The sequence below is a fragment of the Sparus aurata genome, chromosome 11 (genome assembly GCF_900880675.1).
Source record: "Sparus aurata chromosome 11, fSpaAur1.1, whole genome shotgun sequence".
Taxonomy (NCBI): Eukaryota; Metazoa; Chordata; class Actinopteri; order Spariformes; family Sparidae; genus Sparus; species Sparus aurata.
In genome coordinates this window covers 29323615-29350442 of record NC_044197.1, presented here as the reverse complement: position 1 = coordinate 29350442, position 26828 = coordinate 29323615, and the positions used below count along the sequence as shown (strand labels likewise).

General features: G+C 39.2%; 1 protein-coding gene across 1 annotated transcript in view; it reads right to left on the bottom strand.

Moving 5' to 3' along the window:
• The window catches only part of LOC115591588 (putative protein TPRXL), a 34576-nt gene extending 32354 nt beyond the window's left edge, over nucleotides 1-2222 (bottom strand). The window contains exon 1 of the mRNA XM_030433719.1: nucleotides 2139-2222. Coding sequence (XP_030289579.1) covers nucleotides 2139-2222 — 84 coding nt within the window. The remainder of the gene's footprint in view (nucleotides 1-2138) is intronic.
• Between the last annotated feature and the right edge of the window lie 24606 nt (nucleotides 2223-26828).

Sequence of the window (26828 nt, the reverse complement as noted above, 5' to 3'; positions counted from 1 at the left end):
CAGAAAGGAAAACCTGGCTGAGCGCAGCTTGCAGCCACCGCGCCGCTTTGTGAGGAAAGACTGCCTGCAGCCCCAGATAAAATGACGGGAGGTGACAAATTCATAACGGCTTTGTGTTCATACAATTCAGAGGGATTCTGGGGTTGGCCGGGAATAAGGTGACACGGCTGACAGGGATTTCATCTGGCTGAACCTGCCACACACTGCAGCAAGGAGACAATCCTCGACAAGATGCGTCTTGGAAAGTCAAACAGTGAAGATTCTTTTCTTTTTTTTCCTTTTGTCCACTGACTCAACCGAAGATAATTCACGCAGCATGGTGAATGCTTAAAAGAGTTATTAGAAACAAGAGCCGGATAAAGTACATGACAAGCTCAATATGTCACCAGTGAAACCATCACTGAATGTCACTGAAAATTACAGAGGTACAGCGGTATATCAAACAGCAGACATTTTTCCAAACGATGCACAGTAACAAGCATGTCATTTTAAGCTGTAATTTGCAGGTTACTGGTTACTGTAAATTGATACTGAATAAAATATACAATTTCAGTGACTCTTCAAATTCTGTAAATGGTATAAAAGACAAATACATACTAAAAACATAAACATTTCTATTAAACCTACACCTTTTTCAATTTTTTAGACGATGAGCAGCAGCTGCGTAACATTCTGTGTTAGGATGACTGCACTGCCACAACTCCTGGCTTCAGTTGGGAGCAGGACCTCAGTCCAGAAGCCAGTTTAAACAAGCCAACCACACACATAAAAGGAATCCAACATTTACAAGTCACTGTGCTGAAATGGGGACACTTTTCAAGCAGAGTTTTGCTTGAATCAAAAAGGGCTTATCAAATCAAACACTGATAGAGAAACTATACATATCCAGACTGCAAAGGTTGTCAAAATGTAGTTTGTAGCCAATTCTTCTCCATCTTAAGCCTGAACAAAATAAACCCAAATGAAACTGAGGAAGCTTGCTATTTTTTTTTTACTTTTTTATTTTTGTTATCCAACAATAAATTTATATATATATATATATATATATATATATATATATATATATATATATATATATATATATATATAAATGTATATATATATATATATATATATATTCCACCACTGGAACTATGTTGTAATGGAATTAATTGCAGCTGACCATCTATAGTATTCTTCTTGAACCAACAGAAGTGGAAGTGGCCAATTGTATACTGGAAATGAGCTGCTCTGTGTACAGAGAACTCTCAGGTTAGGTTTTTGTCTTTCTACCCGATACTCATCGGCTGCATAAAATGAATTGACTTTATCCTTTGGTTTGTGGACGGGCCTCAAGGTTTGCATTTGGGTCGTCACTCTTGGTTTGTTGGAGCCAGAAGTGACGATATTTGGATCAGTGTGTTAAGCTTTGGAGGAGCGAGGGGTGGATCTGACCGAGATTTACAACAAGATAGCCACGCCCCAAAGCATTACCTGCTTGGTCGTCTTTTTTACTCTAAATGGGACCACCATTTGAAAAAAAAAAAATTTACATCATGTTGAATTAAAGAAGACTTGGAAATACAAATTAGGACTCTAAACCCATTAGGAAAATGATTACTGAGGTAGTATATCAAGTGAGAAGTAGAGTCATTTTTCTCATAAGCTTCCATAAAATTCACCTTCTTTGTTCCTACTTTTAAACCAGTGGATTTGCCCCCTGTTGGCCTTTAGAAAGACAGCAGATTGATGGTTCTTCTGCACTGACTGAATGAAGATCATGGAATCGTATTTGAATTCAGAAATTTGAGATTTAAACAAACTGCTGTGGATGCTGCCATGTTCACACCCGCATGCTTTCGGTTTATTCCGGGTGAATGTGAGCCTTATTAGTGTGTGTCCTCACTTTCTTTAAAGCTCCTCTTCCATCACTCACTGCACCTGCCAGCATCACTTTTGATGATGCCAACAAAGAAACATTTCCAACTGCCAGCCATTGTGCAGCTTCCTGGAATATATGCTTTGAAGATTTAAAAACAAAAAAGGAAAAAAAAAAAACACATTCTCCTCTCCTCAGCCCCTAACGCCGCCATCTCCAGACTTACAGTGAGCCCTACCATGAGCCGCTCCTACCCACATGCATATTCATTCCATCATACGGGTTTGTGTTTGAGCCAGAATGATTCATCATAGAGGGGATGTGAGGGGTAGGTGGTGATGGTGGGGGAGCAGTGGACATCCATCTTCGGCAGCGAACATGAGAATTTTTGTAAACGCGTCTCATCATCCGTTACTGTTCGTAAGTAAGATTCTGTTACATTCAGCTGCAAGTAAACACATCTATCCACCTGGCATCTGTCCCGTGTGAGGACAGGAGAAACTTTACAATGCACGTTCCCTTTCAGAAGACCTCAACAATGGGTTCACCTGATGTGCCTGTGTTGAATCATCACATAAGAAGGGTTTTAACACTTTGAGTATGCAAAAACCCCTTCTAATGCACAAAACTCTAAGTGGACATAGAAATACAAAACCCATGTTTAAAAAAGTAAGGGAGGAAAAAATATGAATAAGGATTTGTGGAAGTCAAAAGCAAGATACTAAATAAGATTACCTAGAATATTTAAGAATAGACATTTGTTCTTTGAACCGTTCTTAACCGTTCTTAACTGGCTTTCATCATATTTAACTGGTAGACATTTCACTGTTTCCATTGGCAACTTTAAATCTGATACAGTGGATATTCCTTACGGAGTCCCTCATGGGTCAATTCTCGGTCCACTACTGCTTAATTTGTACATGTTCCCGCTTGGTTCCATCATTCAGCAATACAATATTTCATATCATACCTATGCTGACGACACACAGTTATACATATCTGTCCCTGCAAACGACCATAGCCCAGTAAATGAACTCATCCAAGGCAGCACTGATATTAAACAGTGGATCGCTGAACATTTTTTACAGCTAAATGAGAACACAACAGAGCTTTGAGGCACCAAATTCACCCTTTATTAATCCCCCTGCCTGTAAAACCTAGTGAACATGTAAATAACTTAGGTGTGATTCTAGATCCTGATCTTATCTTTCATAAACACATATCTAATATCTCCAAGACTTCCTTTTATCATCTAAGGATTATTTCTAAAGTTAGACCCTTCCTGCCACAATCAGATGCTGAAAAACGGGTTCATGCTTTTATTTCTAATAGACTTGACTACTGTAATGCACTTTTTGCTGGACTGTCAAAACAGGTCTTAAATAAACTCCAGCTAATTCAAAATGCACATCACTCCTATTTTAACTTCTCTTCACTGGCTCCCAGTTAAACAAAGAATTTATTTTAAAATACTTCTAATTGTTTTTAAATCTATGAATGGTCTAGCTCCCCCGTACATTGCTGACATGCTCACTGAATACACACCTGACAGATCCCTTAGGTCATCAAATAAAAGTCTCCTTAATATACCTAGGATCAATTCTTAATCAGCTTATGGTGCCTTCAGTCATTATTGTCCCACTCTCTGGAATTCTCTACCACATGAACTAAGGTCTGCTACTACTGTGTCATCTTTTATAAGCAATCTCAAAACAACACAAGCTTTTTGCTAGTTTTAAAGAATGTATTTATTGTTTGCTATGTTCTTACATTTTTTGTGTTCTTGAATGATCTTTCCAATTGTTATGCTTTTATCTTGAAGCACGTTGAGTCTACGCATGATGTATGAAATGTGCTATATAAATAAAGTTGACTTGACTTGACTTCAAAGATGCAGCTAAGAAACACTCGGACACGGACGTATAGGTAATTTCTGACCTAATGGTTTGCATTGCAAGGGTTGTTAGACAAAAAACAAACAAATTCAAAGGTAAAGAAGGATACATTTCAATAATTTGTTATGATCAAAGTTGACTGAGGAAGACAATACCAAATGATGAAATCAAAACCCACGCAGGTCAGTTTCGTGCTGTCTTTCGTAGCCTTTCCCGTCTGTTTCTTTGCGCTCCCTGTCTGCCTGATTTTCCCTCCACACCTGCACCGCATCTCTTTTGTTTTCCCTGCCGTGTTCCTGCTGTTATTCCAGCCTGTTCACTCCATCCTCTCACCTGTTTCTCTGCTTCTCTTCACCTGCAGATCATCCCCTCGTTAGTTTAGTCCGTATTTAATCAGGTCTTTGGTTCATCTGTTGAGTCTCCCCGATTGTGCCTGTTACGTCTGTTTCCTTGATCCTGAATTAAAAAGTAACACTTTCTTTTATCTTCCTTCCTGCCATCTCCTGCATTTGAGTCCACCTTATTGGCTCCAGTGTGACAGATGTAATGATACTAATCACGACTGTAACATCCATATTACATAAAGTGGCAGATAAAAAAAATATGGAACCCCTGTAATCAAGCAATGCAATATCCTGCGCTAATTAACAAAATACAGTTAATTATTTTGATTAGAATCCATTATGCCAGATGTTGTAAAACTCAAATTTCTGTTAAATACATCCAGTTTAAATAGCTTCTATCTCATATCTAATGTATTTTTAATGGGCTGTGCCATATAACTTCATGTATGATTGCCAAATAATTACAAGATTAAAAATTAAAATCAAGTCTGTTTCTCATATTGTCGAAACAGACCGACATTTAAGCTGCAGCACTTGTAATCCTATAAAACCAAATTAGACTTCAGACTGCATTTGATTTCATTATTTACAAATTACTCAAGAGTAACAGCCTTGTTGTTTTGCGCTCCTTGTCAGCCAATCAAATTTGCTAACTTCGAGCTTGTACACATTCATTGATTCATTGTTTCAGCGGCAGTGGGGTGTCGCGCGCCAAACACAAAGGCCAACTGTGTGACTTTATTAGCTCGCTCTGGAGGACAATCACTTACATCACTCAAGGTTCATCAGATTGCTCGAGCTCAGACTGTTTTGAGCTGGAGCTATTTTTTTTCCTTCTTTTCTTCCCCCTTCCTTTCCCATCATTACATTTGAAGGACAGCTTTTTTTTCCCCTTTTGTCACCGTGAGCTGTCCTTATAAAATCACGGGGCCATGTGGGGGTTCACTGCAGATGGGTCACCTGTCTCCTTGGCCACCTGGAGGGAGGTGAAAGAACACAGCAGGCTGTCAATCAGGCCTGAGAGCAGAGCGGAGGAGGGAAGAATCGCAGAAGAAAAAGAAATGAGTGTTAATGGGGGAGGGGTGCGCCATGACATTTCTGTGGGTGTTGTAAAAAAAAGAAAAGAAAAGAGCACAAAGACCTGTCTTGATGCATCTGTGATCCTTAACCCCATCCTCCCACACATAAACACGCTTACTGCGCATCTGTGATTTACTCGAGCTTTCAGATTACATTCACATCATCATGCTTTTATATTCTATAGAGGTCTTCAGTAGACATAATACTACCTGAGCGAGTAGTATTATCAAGAAAGTCCCCAGCAGACTTAAAAAATGGTAGAAGTTACCGGTGATGGACTCTAAATATACATACTTGTGCTTTGTATTTGAGTACAATTTTAAGTACGTGTACTTTTGAGAATTTTTGTTTTCTGTGACTGCATTATTCTGCATACTACTATTGCACTTTTTACTTTCTTACATTAACGACCTCCAACAAGGAGGTTGTGTTCCCACTGCAACAAGCCTGCTATTTTGACTTCCACACTCACCCAACGTTGTAATATTGCAACAAATATGTAACAAGCTCTAAATGAAACTTGATGAATCTATTCTACAAAAACTACATATGTACATGTTCTAGACATTGTAATAACAACAAAAAAATATATAAAAGACATTTTACTTACTTGAAACTGATGAATTTAGTCCAATGAAACAAAGCAATGTTGTCCGAAGGAAACCATGAGAGGTTGTGTGAGTTCATGGCCATGAGGCCGGACTTAAAAACAAATGTACTATCTAAAAGCATCGTGAGACTAAACAATAGGACCCAATGACTATGTAAATGTGGTAAAAAACAAGATAAAATGTAACAGATTGTTTTTTAGGGTGGCTAAAGGTAACGTTGTAATATTACAACAGTGGGTCTTAGAGGGTTAACCCATGTCCATGGATTGTTGGCTGGTTTGTCACAAGGATCACTCAAAAATTGCTGCATGGATTTCCACAAAATTTAAGTGGATGATAATTGGTCGCCCAGAATAGACCCTATTAAGTTTTGATTTTGAATCAGAAAAAGATTCTACACCAATAGACGGGACAGAAGCATTATTTTTTTCTCCCTTACTTTAACATTGCTAGATAGGGCATGTTTTGGTTTGTTTTTTAATTATTATTATTTTTTTAAAATTTGTGTTAATTTCTCAGAGGATGATATTCCTGATTTTAAAAAAATCTGGTGTATTTAGGTGGTTGCATGGTTACTATGAGTAAGTACAAAAGAAGACCAATGAGCACTGGTTAAGTATGCACAATACTGAGTGATATTATAGACTGGGAAATGTACTTAGTAGTTACTTTTCATTCATGCTGCATCAGTAAAGAAATGCATTTATATATTTTTGTTTTTTTTATATATACGCCTATCAAACATAAGTTCTGATAAATTTAAAAAATGCTGAACATTGGATCCAATCAGTCAACCATAGTATACAGTTTCTACATATATGTATAATTTTCTCTTACTTGTACCTTTGACAATAAGTACATCCAATGTCAGCTAATTTGAGATTTATTAAATTTTTATATAATATTATACTATATCCATATGGTTGACTTATTTTTTTTTTTTTACCACAGTTATATTTTAGCATGATATCTTTTGGGTACTTCTTACAAAACTGGATATAACTTGTTGTTTCACTGCCACAAACAGTAGCTCTGCAAAAAACAAAAACAGCAGTACTCTCAAAAACAGTATCTGATGCCCTTATCTGCCCCTGGAAGGAGCATGATTGCAGAAAGATTGTGGTTACCTTCACTGAGACAATGGTTAAGTAAACTGATATGTAGGATAATAAACTATTTTTGAGGGTTATGGGGCTGGTAAAGTGCGGACACAACATGTAAAGTGCGATTGATGTTTGAAAGGGATAATTGGAAATACAACAACTGTAGGCAGGCAGCCGTATTCATGTGAAAGCAGTTTTATCATCATAACACTGAAGGGGTTGGTTGCACTGGTTTCATACCAATGCATTTTTGATCAGAATAGACCTGGTGAAACTCATCTGAATGAGAGAGGAGCACACTAAAGCTGAGACTCTCTCAAGGCAGTCCACATTCCCAGCCTGGAGAAAACAAAATGTCAGCAGGCAGCTGGGCGCTGGCAAACAAGTAGAGACCTGGACCCTGTTGGAAAGAACAGCAGTGGTACCACTGTCTAATGTGGTTCTCTCTGAAGCCTCGAGACAATCTGCTTTCAGAGATGGAAGCGCTGATTGATGCCAGCCGCTGCCTACTGTTCATCATTTTTTCTCCTAATTCAATCCCATTTACCACTGTGCCACAGGTGGACAGCAGGTGGGCCTCTGCTGTGGGTAGCAATAAGAATCTATCGCTTGCACCTGCTTCCTGACTCAAAAGATATGTAACATGATTAAGGAGATAAGAAAGTCTACCTGTCGACATGTTTAGTCCCATATATGAAAAACATGTTTTGTGATAATTGACAGTTAATGTCGGGTTTATATTAGAATACTTTGAGTCATCAGAGTTCATCAGTCAACCTAAAGTTGACTGACAAGAGGTGGCAGTCTGATTGTATAGTTATATGCCAGTGGCAAGTTTCACAAGCTCTTTTGGCTTTTGAACATAAAGGATGGTGTTTAGTCCCAATCTGGTTTCCAGCTATGTCCATTCTCAGGCAAAGCTGAGTTGCTTGTGATGCAAGCAAAAAGAAAATGCAACATATAAACTGACGATCAGTCTGCCTCTTATGACTGAGGCCACAGTGGAGTAACATAATATGTCATGTGTTTTCCCTAAGTTTGGCATTGTGCACCAGTTTAAAACACATCTGAGGAAGTCGACGAGGACCAGCGTGCTTAACCTACTGTGGGAGAGACATGACTGGAGATCATAAACAGAGCCCAGTTGCTGGGCATGTTATTTAGCATGGATAAATACTATAGAGGGAAGAAAACAGATGTTTCTCTGTGTAGCGTTAAATTTCACTGTCACTTCGGTTCAGACTTGTCCCCCAGTTTAAAACACGTCAACGATCTGCCTCACGGTTACTATTTTAATCCTTCAATGAGGACAAACAATCCCTCATCGGACCAGCATGCCAATAGCATAACAACTTAGCATCTATGCCTTTCGGCAAACAGATCAGCTGGGGTTGAGAACATGTCATACAAATGAAGCGACACTGCCACACAACGTTTCGCCACACCACCGGATTAGGTCTGAATGTACCCTTACCATGGTGATAAACTGCCTCCTATATTTTCAGAGCTACCTTGCCATAGTTAACAAATCCAATAAAGAGATGATGTGGAAGGTGATATTAATACAATTAATACGTGCTTTCATACTGACTGATCTGCAGGAAGTGCAGGACATTTTATTGTTTTGTACAAACATTGTAAGCCCCGAAGCAGAGCTTTAATGAGTCTGTCCTCACCAGACAAACCACTTGAAATGACATGTGCCAACATTGTTTGTTATTTGTTCATACTTAATTGTGGCGTTAATATAGACTGTTCATGTAAATTCAGGTCCAACATAATATCAAGGCATGACTGAACCATCCATGTTATTTGTATCTGACTTACAATATCACACACCCGGTGCTGTAATTATGATAAATACATGCTGTGCATGCACATACAAACAATTTGGTTCTATTTCAGTCAACCCTCTGCAAACTATTGATGTCAGAGACACCACACTACATGTCAACACATTAAGAGATTATTGTGCACTACACTGCTGGGTCTGAGATGCTAGAAGCTTGAGAAATAAACACACAGAAAATGGGGCTTAATCAGACCCTTCTCTGATAAGGGCTCTATATATATCGAGTAAGCGAAGGTCTTCCAATAAATTCCGGGCTGTTCCGAATGAGGTGGCAGGAAACAGACGCACATCTGATATAGTCAATCAAGTGCAATTAATCTCAGTTGTGGGTGAAGGTATGGGTTGGTTGTAAAGTGCCTCACACCCCTGGCATCATTACACACTTGGATGCCTGTCGCCTTTTAAGAGGTGTGCCACGGTGGTCTATTTGTGCATCGGACCGTGCAGTGTACAAGCAAGGCCAGGGACATTACCCTCGCTGTGTGTCGCGACACTGTAGCCTCATCAAGGTAACCTGCAGGGAGGCAATCTGTGAATGGAGTTTATTATCCTCTAATCCAAATGTCACTTCCTTTACAATGCTTTCCTAAGGCAGGGGCTTTTGTCTAACACAACTGAGCATTTTCTAATAGACATAGAAAGCATTTCTTCTATATTTTTCTAAGTAAACCATGTGAATGTGTGTCATGTCCTAAATATTGGATTTTTACTTTGTAAAGCTTCTCCAACCTGGAGTATGCTCCCCACCAACATAGTATTATTTTTCTATTTTATTTCTATAATGTTTGTGATTTGTTTTTCATTCGCCTAATTCCCTTTTAATTATATTTTCCATTTTATCTGGAAAGTTAGTTGGCTTATTGTTTATAATTTTTTTGTAACTAGTTTAATTCAATAAATTATCTTTAATGAATGGTGTTTAAATTAAAAATGCAATCAATTCCTTTTTTTTCATTTATTTATTTTTTATTTTCTGTGGAGCCTAGGATGAATGACAGCCACTTTGTTGAAGCTAAAGGTGCTCTGAATACGGAGAGTTAAAATGCTCATTAGACAGATTTGCCGTTTGACCCTTGTGTGTATATATATCTATATATATATATATATATATACATTTTCTTGTGGAATATTATTACAAGCTAGGCAGCCTTTGAGTATTTAGATATAGTTTAAATAAAAACAAATCTACTGATCTATTAGTCTATCATTATCTCAGAAGATCACTTGTTGTAAAATATGAAAACTACTCTAACTAACTATTGGTAACTATAGTGAGAGAATCTACTGCATGGTGTTAACAGCAACCACTACTGCACAGCTCACTATTTTCTCCTAAAATATCATCTTAAGTAGCATACCATACAATGTCAATATTCAAGTAAATTGAAGTACTACATTATAGCTGCAGTTATTTTTCACTGCTGTGGTCTTTGGTCATGTCTCCAAGATTTCAAAACCTTTTCAACTCTAAGTTAGACTGAGATATGTTCTTTGGCTTAGTGTGTATTCCAGTGTGTTGCAATTCAACCCAGTATCACACCGAACCCTGTAATAGACCTGCGGGTTCACCTTGCATGCAATATCCAGTTACATTACAGGAACTGAGACTACTTTTCTTTTAGAAAACATCATGGTTCATAAATCAGATAGTCTTGATGATTTGCTTCTTACAGGACTCAAACCCGGGTCACTTGGGTGAAGGTCCTACGGATGTGAACCTTACGTTTATCCGGACCTCATCCTGCTGCTTTCTATTTGGCTGTGTTTACTACATTTGTCCAGCATTCTCTTCATTGCCGACCTCTGTTGGTACAACACCTCCTTCATCCATGCGTCTGCCCTCTGGTGGATCTCTTAGATGCTTTGCCGGGTTGTTTCATTTGGGAAATAAGTGTATTTGTTTTGGATTTTTCCCAGTTTCCTATTTTTGGTTGAATTACTGTTTTTTCTTTAATAAACCATGCTTGATTTGAAAATGCTATCTATTCTGATTTTTCCCAGTTTCCTATTTTTGGTTGAATTACTGTTTTTTCTTTAATAAACCATGCTTGATTTGAAAATGCTATCTATTCTGTTCTTTTTCATTTTTATTTTCTATTTTTTGTGCAACCTAGGACGACTGGCGACTATTACTGGCACTCTTAATAAAGACTCATTACACAGAATTGGCCTTTATATATTTTCTTGTGGATTGTTATAACTGATGCAGTAATACTTTATGTAAGCAGCTTTTTAATATTAAGCCAGTTGAGCTGGATCCAATTACATATCTTTTGGTATGTATTTACATGTACCACATTTATTGTGTCACTTTTTTTCCATACTTTCTTCTGAGCATGAGGGACAATAAACTTGTGTTTACGTCATCTCATCTTCTTCTGACATGTAGTTATTTTAATTTTCAACTCGTGGGGTTTTATTCAGTACTTTCTCAGTTTCAGGAAATGCTTTTACACACGTATTTTCTGTATTCAGTTAAATATGTGTATATTCTAATGAGCTGGAATCTTATTTTGTCCAGGAATATGTCAAGCATTCACATGACAGAGCCAAACAATGTGTAGCCTTTCCTCCTAATGAATCCTCCAATGTTATTAGACGGCCCAGTGCATTCAGCTTCGCAAACATCCCAAAAAGTCACCATGGTACATTTATAGTTATTAGACTCTTGCATGGACGAGAGGAAATCCTTCCCTTTTTGTCGTAATGCAATGTATATTAATCTGTTCATCCATAAAATCAGATCAAGGATTATGAGAAACGCTGAATCCAATGCTTTTCATGATACATTAACCTCATATGTACTTATCCCAAATGGTGTTTGCATCATCAGCAGCAGTGAGAGCAAACACAACCACGGGGGAGACAACAATAGGCAGAGATTAGACTTCCCTCTTCTCTTGCATTTTCAAGCGCTCTTCCTTCTCCTCCTCCTCCTCTGTCTTTCAGACTTTATTTTCTATTCACACAGTGATTACACCTAAACATAACAATGGCAGGAGCCAAAATAGGGTATTACTGCTGATACGAAAAGCCACTTTGACTTTCAGGATTCCGCAATTGTCAAATCAGTCACCTGTGATATTTCATTCCTTGTGAGGAAGTGCAATTACTCCTGAGGACATCAGACTTGCACTCCTGTCAAATGAGAAGCAGCAGACAGTGCGACCCCATCAGCAGACAGGTTCAGACCTCGTGGAAACAGTCTGACATCTTTTACAATAGTCTCACCACTCATCACAGACACTTCTGCTCACTGACCGTTTATGTAGAAAGGTAGCTGACCTATGAATACTATCGCATATGGCATGAGACATATTTCCGTGTCTTTTTGAAGACCCAGGATTCCTCCATGAACATCTGCTTGATGCAATTGCACATCCTAAAGCCTCCATTTCCTCTGGTCTGCCCTTCCGTACATCCACGACCAGAAGGACGAGTGATATCAGTTCTCTGAGGGCGGTGAGAAGCAGGGGAATGAGCAAGTGTTTGGGCAGGTGTCAGGGGAATTCGGATCAGAAGCAGAGGTCCTCGCAGGCCCAGGGAGAAGTATGGACAGAGAGAGGTGAGGTGGGAGGGAAGGTGATGGAGGACCGGAGGCTGAGAGCCCAGGGACCTGGAGAAGCGAGTGCAGTGGGCGGGAGGGTCAAAGCTCAGAGAAGGAACGAGAAAGGTGTTACAGCGTGTGTGTGTGGAGCGTTTGCCCTCACACTCCCTTCTGTTGGGGGAGGATGCAGAGATCACTCAAGGTTTGAGAAAAAGACACATGTTTGCCATGTATGTGTCCAGATAATGTAGAACTAAACTTCAAAGATTTTGCTATAATATCTTATTAAAATGTTTTTGATATCTTTGGTTCTGTTATTTGCGACTCTTTTCAACTGAATGTCAAATCAACTCACGAGGGGAGCGTCCAACAGGAACTGGGAGAATTGTGTCAGGGAACAGCCTGCTCTTAAAGCACAAGTTCACCCAAAAATGAAAATTCAGTCATTCTCTAGTCATTCCCATGCCAGTGGAAAATAGATTGAGGTTTTGTAGTCCGCAAAACATTTCCGGAGCTTGACAGCAAAACAGTGTTGCAGAATTCTCCTAAATAACTCAATTAGATGGGGAATGTTTTTTTTTAAAACAAACAGAAAAACACATAAAATGACTCCATACAGCAGTAATCTGGTGTAATCCATATCTCCAGAAGGACCAATGATCCCAAATTGATTTGGTGAGACAGCAGGCTAAAGGTACACTGATTAGAAAAAAAAAAAAGAAAAGAAAAAGAAAAAAAAAATACAATAACATAGGGTAACAAAAAAGAAAAGATAGAAAGAAAATGAGTAACAGTGAAATTGCATCCACATAGAAAAAGACTAACCATCAAGTCAACTACACTGCACATCAAGTAGGCTACCAGAATCCCCGGTGACAGATCAACATTAAGTCTCCCAAAAAACTATAAGACAGTAATTAATCTCATTAATATGCACAAAAAAGGAAAACTAAAAACTGAATTAAAAAAAAAAATGGTAAGATACACTTATAACAGCACTATCACCTTATTCCTAGCCCCCATGACACATTGTGCTAAAAACGGGCGCGACCTCCAGAGCCACCAGTACCTCAACTGGAACCAGCATTTTTCACGGTATCGGAACATTAACCCTCTTTTCTTAGAGCATCTGGCCCAGTGTATCATTCATTCATACATTAAGATCTAGTGACTTCATGGAGTGAACACTACCAAACACTATTATTATTACTCAGCCAACTTAGGCGACGCTTCTAAAGCCTTGAAAGCCACCGGTGCATCTGTTATGACAATTTGTCACTTACGCTAGTTCTGCAGAGTGCCAGAGGTCTCCCCAATGAGCATTTCTCAAGTAACCTCCACAATAAACTCCCCAGGAAACGTGTGGATGTGTACGAATCGTATAAAGGCAACTGATAATCCCCGGACTGGTGTGACAAAACTAACAAATCAACAGTTGCAAAACAGCTGTAATACAAGAGTGTCTATACAGATATGGTCCGCCAGGAGAATTCGGAGATAAAAGATGCCTGTGATTATTTGTTTTGTGCTTCATATCTGACAAAAGACTCTCATATATCTGATATTCACAGCTGTTGAACTGTGGTGGTTGCTGCCAACAACAGAATGTCCATCCAGCATCTGGCGGTTACTGTAGAAAGAAGGATATTCAAAATGTTGTAACTAGATGATAAAAAAAAGTCAGTGAACGCAGGATTGTCTGATATCAATGATTCCTCTTTCTTTCGTCCTTTTTCTTTTTTCAGGTTTGGGCCAAACAAACCACATCAAATTCAGAATAAAATTTAAATGACTGTTTGAAATGAAATATGAGTTTAATAGAAAACGGCTTGATCCAAAATTATTAAAGCTTCGATAGCCTCCAAGTAAATAAGGCTGCTCAGATGTAACAAGCACTTTTTTCACGTCATCTCCTTTTGTTCTGTGACCTGGAACTGTTTCAATTTTTGTGTGTTCCTGTTTTTACCTTCAGTTTTGAACACATGTTGTTAAAAATGATTTTTTTAAAAAGTTCTATTTCCTGAATTTCATTTATTTTTAATAGTGCTTTAATAATTTGGCAAAACAACCGATCAAGTCTGTTCCCCAACTGAGCTCAACTGTTCTTACGATTTTGGAAGAAAAAGAAAAAACTCTATTAGAACTATATTTTGAATAACAGAGCAAAGCATGCTATTTTAATAATGCAAGGAATATGATTCGATCTTCTTCAAATCAATGTCAACAGACCACAATAAAGTAGTTAGATTGAGATCCCTTTACTGAATGTTTTTTTTATTCTTCTTTTATGTTTTTTGTGCTACTTTTGTATTTGTTGAGTTCAATTTGGCCAAAAAAATCTAAATTGTACTCTCAGTTAAAACATTATTTCCTGCAATTACCTTCCAAATCCAAATGTCCATTTATGAATGTTCAATTACGAGCCTAAAAGAAGGCATTTATGTCAACAAGGCTGTTTAACATGAAACTAGAGCAACAGTTTTGAAAATTATATTCATATTTGCTTTTTGTCTGACCTTCACTGGCACCAAGACCACATTTTTCTCCATCACAGAAAGGGAAAAAAAAAAAAAATCTGACATGTTTGCCTGAGGACCATCCCATTTCAAAGGTGGATTTTGTATGTAGACAACAACCTAGTAATTTCCCTCGGCGCGGCAGCTGAGCACACTCATCTGTGCGATGACAAACGGAAAGGGTTATCCGGTCCCCTCAGAATTCCTCACAAACATCGCTCAGATAAACCTAATTTTGCCCAAGGCTCTCTTCACCTGCTTGAAAAGTAGAGCAATAAATTTGCAAATATCTTCAAGAGTTTCCCACTTCTCAAAACCTGCAGTAACGACACCTCCACAGGGGCATATCACGTTCCCTTGAGGACTTTGGGAAATATCGTTGAGGCCTTCAATCTTTTTTTTTATTATTTTTTTCTGTGCGTAACAATTACAAATGTCATGGAAGAAAAATCACAAGCTCCATCGGGGGCCCTGTAGCACTTTTTGGGGGGGTGACATTGCCAAATGTGTTGGCTTTTTATTTATTTAATTTCTCTTATTATTCATGAATATTAATGTTGCCTCATGGTGGGAACTGTTTGCAGTACTCAGTGGGCCGGAAGAGGCTGTGAAACAAAGCTGGGAAAAAATCATACTCGCTAATGTGAAGAGGGAGTTGTGGGCTTTCGGTGCAGTGGATCAGTCACTGAAATAACGGCTAACTAACAAATTTCACATTTTTTATATAGGCCTAAATAGGTCCAGGGGGATAGAGGGAAATACATCGAGCTGGCCTAAAATGCCCGCTCAATAACTGACATAATTTTTCTCTGACTTTCCAAAGAGCTGTCCAAGAAAAGCTTCACACCATTTTCCAAAAATAAGTCATATGGGAGCTGCGGACTGACCTATAGTGGGTCTTTACCCCGATGCTAGAGCTGCTTTTAGAACAGACAGCCAAACTTCAGGTCAGCAGGGATTAATTAGCTTTTTGAAACCCACCCAGCAGATGTCAAGGTAATCTTGGGATGTGGGCTGCAGAGGTCAATGCAATATCTCAGAGCGGAGGGAGTGAGAGCTCATCTCACTAGTGTACAACAGTCGGCCATGCCAGGCGTAAGTCCCAAATAGGCTGAGATCGCCAAGTGCCAACCTCCAGCCCTCATTCAGGCCCCATTAATGGCAAAGTTTATAATTGGGTCACACATTTTATGCCTGCGGGAAACCCCCCCAAACTTTTTACTGCGCATTTCAAACCACCCATGAGCAATTGTATAGAGTATTCATGAAAGTTTACATGGACAAAACTCGAGACTCTCTGATCTCTTTGGATAAATTAAGCTTTCACACATTCGATGAGCAGTTTTTTCCCCTGTCCTTTTTTATCTGGCTGAACAGAGTCGCACATTGCCAGAGCAGCCTCCACTATTCTGGAGCTCTGTGCCAGCACAAGAGGAATCTCTGGCCAAACCCATTATTATTCTGCGAAAAGGTGAGAAAACACCCAGGGTTGAGGGGCATCGAGATCAGAATTGTCAAGGGCCGGCCTAAACTGTGCTGACCTTGCTGGTGCTTTTATAAAAGTATGCCAGGGGCAACAATTACTGTGGAGCATTTAGGGACAGCACCGACACTTCAGCATTTTCAGGTTATAACTGGATGTGTTTGCTTCAGCATAACAATGCTTTAGATTGTTAACCACTCTACAATCATTGAATAACTTTTCAAATGTAATAGGAAAAATACGCAGTGTGACTGAACAATCAGGCCCATCATCACATCATCTGTATAGATTTCATTTCATCATTTGCATTCAGCAATTATCTCGGGCAATTTCTGCTACAAGTAACCATAAGGCAAAACAGCTCGTCCCTGACCTCCTCCCTATACGGATAATTCCCTCTTTATACTACTTCACATTACTTCCTCCCTTCCAACAACACACATTATATTGCCAAAAGTATTCACTCACCCATCTAAATAATTGAAATCAGGTATTCCAATCACTTCCATGGCCACAGGTGAATAAAAGCAAGCACCTAGACATGCAGACTGTTTCTACAAACATTTGTGAAAGAATGGGTCGCTCTCAGCAGCTCAGTGAATTCCAGCGTGGTACTGTGATAGGATGCCACCTGTGAAACAAGTCCAGTTGTGAAATTTCCCTAAATATTCCACAGCCAACTGTCAGTGGTATTATAACAAAGTGGAAGCGATTTGGAATGACTGCAACTCAGCCACGAGGTGGTAGGCTACGTAAAATGATGGATCGGGGTCAGCGGATGCTGAGGCGTATAGTGCGCAGAGGTCACCAACTTTCTGCAGAGTCAATCGCTACAGACCTCCAAACTTCATGTGGCCCTCAGATGAGCTCAAGAACAGTGCGTAGAGAGCTTCATGGAATGGGTTTCCATGGCCGAGCAGCTGCATCCAAGCCATACATCAGCAAGTGCAATGCAAAGCGTCAAAAATCACTTGGGTAGGGTTAGCTAAAGATCATGTTTCGGCTTAAAATACCTGGTGTGTTGTCACGAACATCACTGGAAACTTGTCTTGACAAAAATATCCAGTTTTGTGCCTTTGGAAAATGTTGATGCACAACAAACAATTTGTCAGGGTTAGAAAAAGTTAAAATTTTGCATATCTGATTCTTTTGCCTCAGAAGTAGAAGAAGAAGAATCTTTATTTGTCAGACATGAATACCTGAAATGTGTCCTCTGCATTTAACCCATCCCTAGCTGCACATTCTAAGTATACACATACATATACACACAAGCTAGGAGCAGTGGGCTGCTATGTCAGCGCCCGGGGAGCACACATGGGGGGTTCGGTGCCTTGTTCAAGGGCACCTCGGCAGTAACCTAGGAAGTGGACTGGCACCTCTTCAGCTACCAGTCCACTTCCATATTGTGGTCTGTAGCTGGACTTGAACCTGCCACCCTCCAGTCCCCAAGCCAAGTCTCTACTGACTGAGCTACTGCCGCCAGCTGGGGATGGGCCTGATGACTTGTCAAAAACATCCATTGGTTTCACACGTATGGAACAGTGTGCGCTGGCTTCTTGGACACAGCTTAGCTTTAATGGAAATGCGAACATTATGCTGCTGTTCAGTGGGTGTGATTTATAATGTTTGCACCATTTAAGTATAGCATGTAAAACACGTTATTTGGCACCAAATACAATGTAAAGTTGAGACTGATACCAGTGTCATAATTGCAGGTAGTCAAAAAGCAAATCGTTAGAAAACTAAAAAAAAAAAATCCAGTGGCAAATGCAGAAGTTTATTGAGACATTTCACTCAAAACCACAAAGGTTAACCTTTGTCGGGTCGAAAACATGACTAGAATTCATCTTTGGAGAACCACGGCTGTCTGTTTGTGTGAAATATCTTGCCAGCTCCATTTCATTGTCAAGATCTGTCATTCTGACCCTGCTATTGTGGCTGAAAATCGCCAGACGGAATCCAACCGGGCTCACACTCGCACAGTCCAAGCCTCCATTATTAGCATATAGAGCTTTAGCTTGAGCATATGTCATTATTGTTGCTTAGGACAGGAGAGAGGCCTGGCAGAAACCGGCTCAGTCTGTGATTGGGGAAATCAGTGTTGGCAGGCGGGCATTATCTACACTTAGCCAGTGTTATTGTGCAGCAATTTTGCACATGCATAATTAAACATGTGCCACACTCAGTCCTGTCTGTTTTAAAGGGAAGTTCAATGAATATTTGCAAGATCATTTACTTACTTAATCAAACAGGACTGTGTAGGATCCAAATATTCTCCCATCATTAGAATATTGATCATTTAGATAATTAGTTTCCAAAAAGCGGGATTTAGATTTTCTTAATGTAGTCGAGGGGATTCAGTATGGACAGTGTACTGGTCGTTGCGGTGGTGGTCCTGATGAATTAGGCTGTAACGGATATGCACAACTTTAAAATGGTAAAGGAGGAAAACAAAAAGAAGCACACAGTATTTTCATAGTCGCTGAGAATATCTCTGTTCCCGTTGTTTCTGGTTGACCCCACTGCTGGGAATTGGCGACCTGCTCTGCAGTGGCACAGCGTTAATGACTCAGAAAATGCAGCCAGGCAGCAAAGTTCCATGGGAGCTTCAGTATGGCCACCATACTGCTGGATGTGGACCGTTTTTTTAATAAGCAGGTGCAGCGCTTGAATGTAGGTCTCATCAAATCCAGCAATTAATATGTTGAGAGCAACGCTGATGGTGAGCATTTATTTCACTAACAGCCCAATGGAGAGCGCTGAGTTCAAAGTGGTACATATAAATACCGCTTTCTCTATCTATCTTTATATTTTTGCAGGTGCGCCGGGTTGTAATTCATTCTTTATAACAGAATGCTATTTCCAATGCTCCAGGTATGTCTCTGAAAGCCTACCTATATTTCTTTAGAGTTAGTGCTGAATACGGCAAAGCTTTGTGGGAGAACCTGCAGCCTGAAGGCTCCTGTTCTCCCAGAAGGAACAGCTGAGCTCCAGATACAGACTCCCTTTCTGATTGATGATGCTCACATTTTTTTTTTACTAAAGCTACAAAGAATCAGCTGCTTGAATGAATTTTACACAAAATAGTCTGATCATGATCTGGCCTGGTCGGCTTATGACAAAAGCATGAGGTTGTTGCAGGCGTTGTGTGATGTTAGACAAATAGAGTGCAGTATGGGGACTCAATAAATTCAGGGATCACAAAACTATCAACATAAATTGTCCTGGGAATTAAGTCAGCAATTGACAACTGACTGCAAGTGCACCGGCTGGAGACACACCAGTCTGTTACTTCAGCTCTTACTGCCACAATAACTTGATGCTCTTCATTTGAGGGAACAAATTAATTAATTTGTGTGCACAAATTGCATATTAGAGTGTGTGCATTACTCATGTGTGCTCCCAATTTGGTTACTCAAGCATCCAACTTAATAACTCCTTACACACAAATTAATGGTTAGAGGTTAGCATTCACAAATGATGATAAATGTTGCCCCTGATACTAAAGGAACCATATGAGTGTTTAGCTACTGTGGTGACCCTGTTGGTAGGAGAAAGACACACCAGCAGGACTCACACTTCAGGTTAAGTGTTTTGAAGATGATAGACTGTTGAGATGGAAACCATAAACCACAATCTCACTTTGTATAGCGATCCATCAAGCTTTATAGCAGTATGATAGGATAATCACCGACATATCGCTTTCTTAGTATGTATGTATGGAGGTGTATTGTCTCTATACTGTATAGTGAGTCAGTAAATTCAAGGAATAAAAGGACCGTCCTGTGATATGATGATTTAGAGCTCAAAGGTGGTGCAAACTGCAGGACTTAGGAGAAATTCTCAGAAATGTTGTAATGCTCGCAAAATAGATTTATGTTTGATTCTTTACTTTTGAATTCCCAGCTCCTCCAGAGCATTTAGGCTTTGGCAACCTCAAACTCACGGTTGAAAACTGCTGCAGCATCCAGGCAATCTGTCATGACGTGAAGTAGTTTGGATTCCAAGTTGATTGTTTTCATCCTAGATTTAAAAAATGTGTCTGCAAAAGGCAAATTCCTGCAAAAGTCAGTGAAGTTATCAAGCGGAAATATATTGGCAGAACATATGAATACACAGAAATACACACACTTCCAAGATTCCAACTGATACCATCTCTTTTCATCATCCTAATTTGTTTTTACCACCCACGGCATCTGATTTTTTTTTCTTTTTTTTTTTTTTTACTTTGCATTAATGAGCAATTAATCCTGTATTTCTTCAGAACTGTGTCAGAGTTTCCTCATTAAATCAAAGTACATTAGATATTTAAACAGTGTTTTGCAGGACATTCTGTTTGGGTTGTTGATGTTGTTTCTTACACGGATTAGCAATGTATTTCATCCAAATAAACAGCGTTCTACAGAATCAAACCAAATACATTTTATTTATATAGCCCAGTGGGCTTTACAGTCTGTACAGAGAACACCGTCCTCTGTCTTTAGACCCTGGATTGGAGTGAGGAAAAACTTACCATATACATAATTTATAATCATTGGTATCAGATATTCTGTCAGTGCAACTACTAAACTTGTGTTGTGTTGTTCTGTTCTGTACATGTGACATCTATTGCATTTCTATCAATATATATATATTTATATATATATATACACACACACACACACACACACACACACACACACTCACCCACACACACACACACACACACACACACACACACAAATGATGCAATAATACTTTCCTGTTGATGCAGATTGGCAGTATGCACATGCATTTTAAATGCTTTCTTCACTTTTTTTTTTAACTGAAACCACAAAAGGTTGTTTCTTTGTGCTGAACCTGCTTTCATCAATTAAAGTTCCATGATCTTGTTGACTGGAACTATAGTAAGAAGGAGATTTTCCAGTATGGATGTATGGAGACAGTGCATGAGATGAGAGGGATGGAGTGTTTCTAGCGTGCAGGGAAAATATATATATATATATATATATATATATATATATATATATATATATATATATATATATGTGTACTTTTTTATTTTTTTTTGTCATCCCCTTCCACAAAGCTGCCAGGGCTTGAGGTCATCAGCAGAAAAGTCACTCAGGATATAGAGTACAGAGATTCACTGTCTTGCTTGAGGACACTTCAAGGTCCTGTATAGTTGAAGGAGTTTCTCTGCTCACTGGGAGACTCTGATGCCCCACACTTGTGGTGAACACGGGCAAAGGTCAAAAAGAGCATTGAGCAGTGCCATTAATAAGCCAAGCGCAATGACAATGCATGGTGAGACAGAGTTAATCTAGAACACACATTTAGTCTTTTCTCTCCTATCTGTGATTAAAGAACATAGCACTCATCCAGCTGAGAAGTTTGAGGGGAATCTGTTAAATTCTCAGTGACTACAGTGTATCACTTACTCAGTGGAGATGGATGGAATTTTAATTGGTTAGGTCAAGCTCTCCATCCACTAGACTTTAATCAAACCATCAGAATTTTTCTGAATGGTGATGTGCGCAGAGGATCTTTGACTTCGAAAGAGGAGTTACGAGCAAATATGATATTTAAGACAGATCTAAATGTTCATAATGCTTGTATTATTCATGTTTCTTGTAAAAGCTACTTTACTCAAGCTAAGTTGACACTCTTGTGTTTTCATCAACTCTCCCCAACAACGTTTGTTCTAAGTCTGACATGCGCTTATAATACAGGAATTTTATTGGGATTCATTACACGGGGCCGTAAAAGTTGGAGGGTTGTAGGGGCGGAGGGGGTGGTCTGGTTCTGCGTCCAAAATTAACTTTTTGACCCACTTGCAAGGAGACTGCCAGATGAATTTCATTGGCCAAAATGACTTTAGTATTCAATTATTTAAAACATGCTGCAGTAGAACAACTATTAAAAGTAAGACAGCGCTACTTGGGGACCTGTTGTAGCCTAAAGGAATTGGATAGAAAAATGATTTTCTTTTTAGTATTATAATTTCATTTTAGTCGGCTACAAATCATCTACAAATGAAGAACCTGTTGTGATTTTAGCATCTAGTTACTCAAAATGCTGTATTGAAAGCAGAAGAAAGGAAAACAATAAGATAAGGGTTGGAGGGAAGTAAGCCTACCACAGCTGAGCCCTGAGAGCCGCTATTCAACCTTCACTTGCATTTATCATTAATAATTACTGGTCCTAATTATGTTATTTTCTCAATGGCTTTCAACTCGTGTGTTAATAACGCATGATTTAAAGATGCAATGTGTAAGAAGTTTAGTTGAAAACCTTCACAAACTTAACTAAAAGATAACAATCATGACTTTATGACACCTATTTAATGTATTTCAAAGGTATTTGGTCATGTTAGCATGATAACCAGCTAGCCTTAGCCCATCCAGCTCCAAAGCTCTGGTGTTAGCGGTGTGAACAACAACACTCCCTTGCTCCCTGAGCTCCAAGTCAGGACTGCTAGCTGCACAGCTAACTTAACTAAGATGCTAATAACAGCTACAGTTAGCCGCAGTTAGCGGTTATGCTGCTCCCTATTTCTTTTGAGTATGAATTTGACAGCTGGCCAAATCATACATATTGCATCGTTCAACTGAATTTACTAATGTCTTTTGTTTTACATTTTTTGTGGCTGCATTTTCGGTGGTAGCTCACACTCTGTTGTGCTTCCACCTGGAATGTAATGTGCTCTATGAGAAGTTAAGTTTTGCTTGCTTCCAAATTATGCCACATCATGTAATTGCCATACACGCCTTTTGTTCGTTCCTCTGGTCATTATGGACTATTCTGGTTGTGGACATTTCACTTTGTGCTGGTCTAACACTATGGGAAACAGCGTAGTCAGGCCTGATCCTGCAAGAACAGACCTGACATGAGTGCTGCTCCGTCTACAGAGTGTGTCAGAAAAAAAAAAAAATGTATAATTCAAAGTCTTATTACCTTTCGCTGCAGCATTACAATCCATCAGAAACCTTCTTTGAAAATCAGTGCTGACCTCCTGGATATTAGACTTTCACTTTAAAATATGATTTAACCAGTTAGTTTTGGATCAAAGAATCTATACACCTTTTATATTCTACCTAAAAATCTTCCGTTAGCTTTCCTAATTGCCAGTCTGCCTGACATTAACATCACGTAGAGGGGAAAAAAATAATTTTGAGGGACAAAGTCAGGAATGAGAAGGGAATGATTAAAAAGGAAAAAAAAAAGCTCTCTGAGGAGTATATGAGCAATGTGGCTTTATTATACCTAATTATCTTTTAAAGCCAGCATATGCGTCACTGTAGCCGGGTTTTGTTCCCCATGAGGGACTATTTACCTCCGACTGCATGTCTTTGTTTTTCCTAATTCTCTGCAAGTTGGAGAGCATTTTGTCTTTGTTGTTTATGAATGCTACATCAGAGGGAGGTGTTTAATTTACAAATGGAACAATATTCACCTCCAAGAAATACATATTGTATACATACCAAAATAGCAATAAATTGATGAAACAGAAAAGCAAACCCATAGTGCATTATCCCATCTTCTTAATTTTGAATCCCTTGTCTTTTGTATAAATAGTTGAATTTTTTCACGAGGTCAGGGTCCTGGAATGCACTGATCCCTTTTATTTGCCCGTGCTATCAGCCCTGTAGTTGTTATTACAGATTATGCTGTCCCTTCTCTTTAAGAAAAAAAAAATAGAATAAAGTAAAGTAAAAATGGAGTAGCATCTATTATCTCACACAGTGGGATTTAATTGAGTGGATGTGATTATAAGAGACGTAACACTGGTGAAAATGTTCACATGAATTCAGAGCAGAGAACAGAGGACACAGCCTCTGAATGTTTAACGACCACCAGACTACCCCCAGACTAATCAAATGATCAGCTTTGCACTAGTTTTTTATTCACACAGTGTATGCATAGTGCCATTCCTTATGCAAGCGAGGGGGATCTTCCAGAAATTTGCATGAATCCTCAGAGCAGAGCTGAGATTGTTTCAACAAGACCAGGATGGGAAACAGATCTTTGTATGCGAGAGATTTGCAGGTGAAAACAAGAATAAGAAACACCTTCTGTGACCGACCTGTACCGTGTATTTTTAGGTCATTACCTCTAAACGTTAAGCGATCTGTCTCCTGAACACTGTAATGCTTCCAGGCTCAAGGAGAGATTATGTGGGTTTGCCGCAGTTTATCACCAGTTCCCACTGAGTACCTCTCAAGAATATAGTGATCAAAACATGATGGATAGCTTTCACATTAGCCTTCATCGGCAATCCCTCTTGGCAGCACCCACAGAGGTATTTATTCACAGTCGGCTATGTGGGCGTAAAAGTGAATATACTTAGCCATGCAATCTGTCATGCTTGGTCATAGCACGTTGGGGAGCAATTAACTTTAATCAGGCTTCAACTGGGTCAGTAATTCCAAAAGCAATCACAATACTCCAGTTTGACATTAAATGTAGACTTGGCACTGTGCTCGTTTCCAGTAGAACTGGTACATGTTTGTTTTCTGCAACGCTTTTCACTAAAAGTGAAACACTAGTGATTTAGCAAATGCAAAATTGAACATATTATGCTCATTTCCAAATTTCAGCCGCCAGGCATCAATCATGCAAATGTGTGGCCTGGTGACATAGTGTGACGTCACAGAGTCACAGAATCAAAGGTGAGCCTACTGACGAGGCATTTTGGGAGCAGTGTTTTGTGTGGGAGAGAGGAGCTTCTTCTAAAAACATTGAAGGAAAGAAAATAAGCAAAACACTTTAACGTTATATTCAAATGATAACTGAAGATAGAGAACACATGCAAGGACGATCAGGCGATAAATTGATTCGCTGATCAACACAAATGTAAAAAAAAAACTTCTGACAACTGACTAATCATGTAAGTCATTTAAAAGGAGGGACACTTACAGAATTTTGGGGGACCTGCAAAAGAAAGTTTTTAAATGGAGAAAATCGATGCAATGACATTTCAGCCAAGTAGGATTCTACCCTTAATGTCTAATGCCAGCATCAGATCTAATGTGGCAAGTCTGGTCTTTTTTTATGTGACGAGGAGGAGGAAAGTTTTGTGGAGGTCAACAAAATAAGTTTTTTTCTTTTTTTTTGCCTGTTGGAGTAGATGTAGCGCGCAAGAGACTTGAACGTACAACAAGGAGTTTTTAACTGCTTATGAAACAGACTCAATTTAATACTGATGCCAGTGAGTAGTCTGGCTATTTCTGTATAGTTACTACAGGTATTCTTAGGGCACACCCACACTTGCCCCAGTTGTTTCGTACCCTGCCGAAGCTAGATTGTCCCTCCTCCTCAGCCCCCTGCTGGTCTGCACTCACATTGCTCCGGCCGCAATCGGACCTGAACACAGTTACTTCTTGTGCATACATCATCACGCCATAGTGCAGTCGCACGACAATGGAGAACACCACAGGGAACACGACTGCATCAAACAAACTGGACTTTGAGGGTCAAACGTACTCGGGCACAGCACGGGTCGCCTTATGCAAGTGTACCCTTAATGCCTGTTACCGGGTTGGATTCTGACTTATCTATAAGTTATGAAAATAAAAACTATTTTTTATGGCAGATTGCTGAGAATGAATTGAGAAAAGGAGCCGCCCTGTAGTCCGCTGGTACGGCACCGAAACAAAGATTAGTTTGTTGGTTTCACCATCATGTGACAGTTCTTCTTACAATCTTGCACAGTCACCAACAGACATACCTCATCACCATGCATCCTGCCAACAGCTGGATTAAAAATTAAAAAAATGTTATTAAAAATGTGTAGTGTCTCTTAGTCACCTTCAAAATAAGTGCATGAGCTATAAGATAAAGACCTTCATGTGAGATGGGGGTGCTCATATTGCTTCTGTCCACAGAATCAACACAAGTTCGGAGCTTGTAGTTGTCTTTCACAGATATTGTAGAAAAACAGAATTTTGAAAACACCGTCACTCCACAAAGTCCATGACGTTCCTAAAAAAATTTAATATGTTTTTGTTTTTGTCTGGCAATACGGTTGGGCTTGGACAATCACTGGTAAGGGTCAGTTTCCAAAATACTTGATTCCTGCTTTTCCCATAATGCAGAATGATGGTATCCCTTCATTTGGCTCTCTGTACATGATCGGCTGTACAACAAATGAAATATAAAACAGACCCTCATTGTCCAACACAGTGAAAGCCACTGACTTTTACATCTCACCAAAATTCAATCAGATTCAATCGTGACCTTGTCTGTCTGAGATATTTCAAAGTGGAACAAGAGATGTAACAGGTGCAGAACATAAATTGACTTGTTATGAATAAAAAAGTTTGGTGTTTCATTGTGTTGTCATCAGTTTCCTGTCGTCTTCATTGAAAGGCTACCAACTGCTCTAAAATAAATGCTCAAATCAAATCGGTGGAGTTTTCCCTTCCAGCAAAAATAACATTTTTAGCTTCCGATTCTAAAATTAAAGGTTTGGACTTTCAGTCCAATGGAAAAAGAAAAAAGAAAAATAGAAATAAGGAAATGTTTCCTCTGGCTTTTTGCATATACAACGCTCATTCT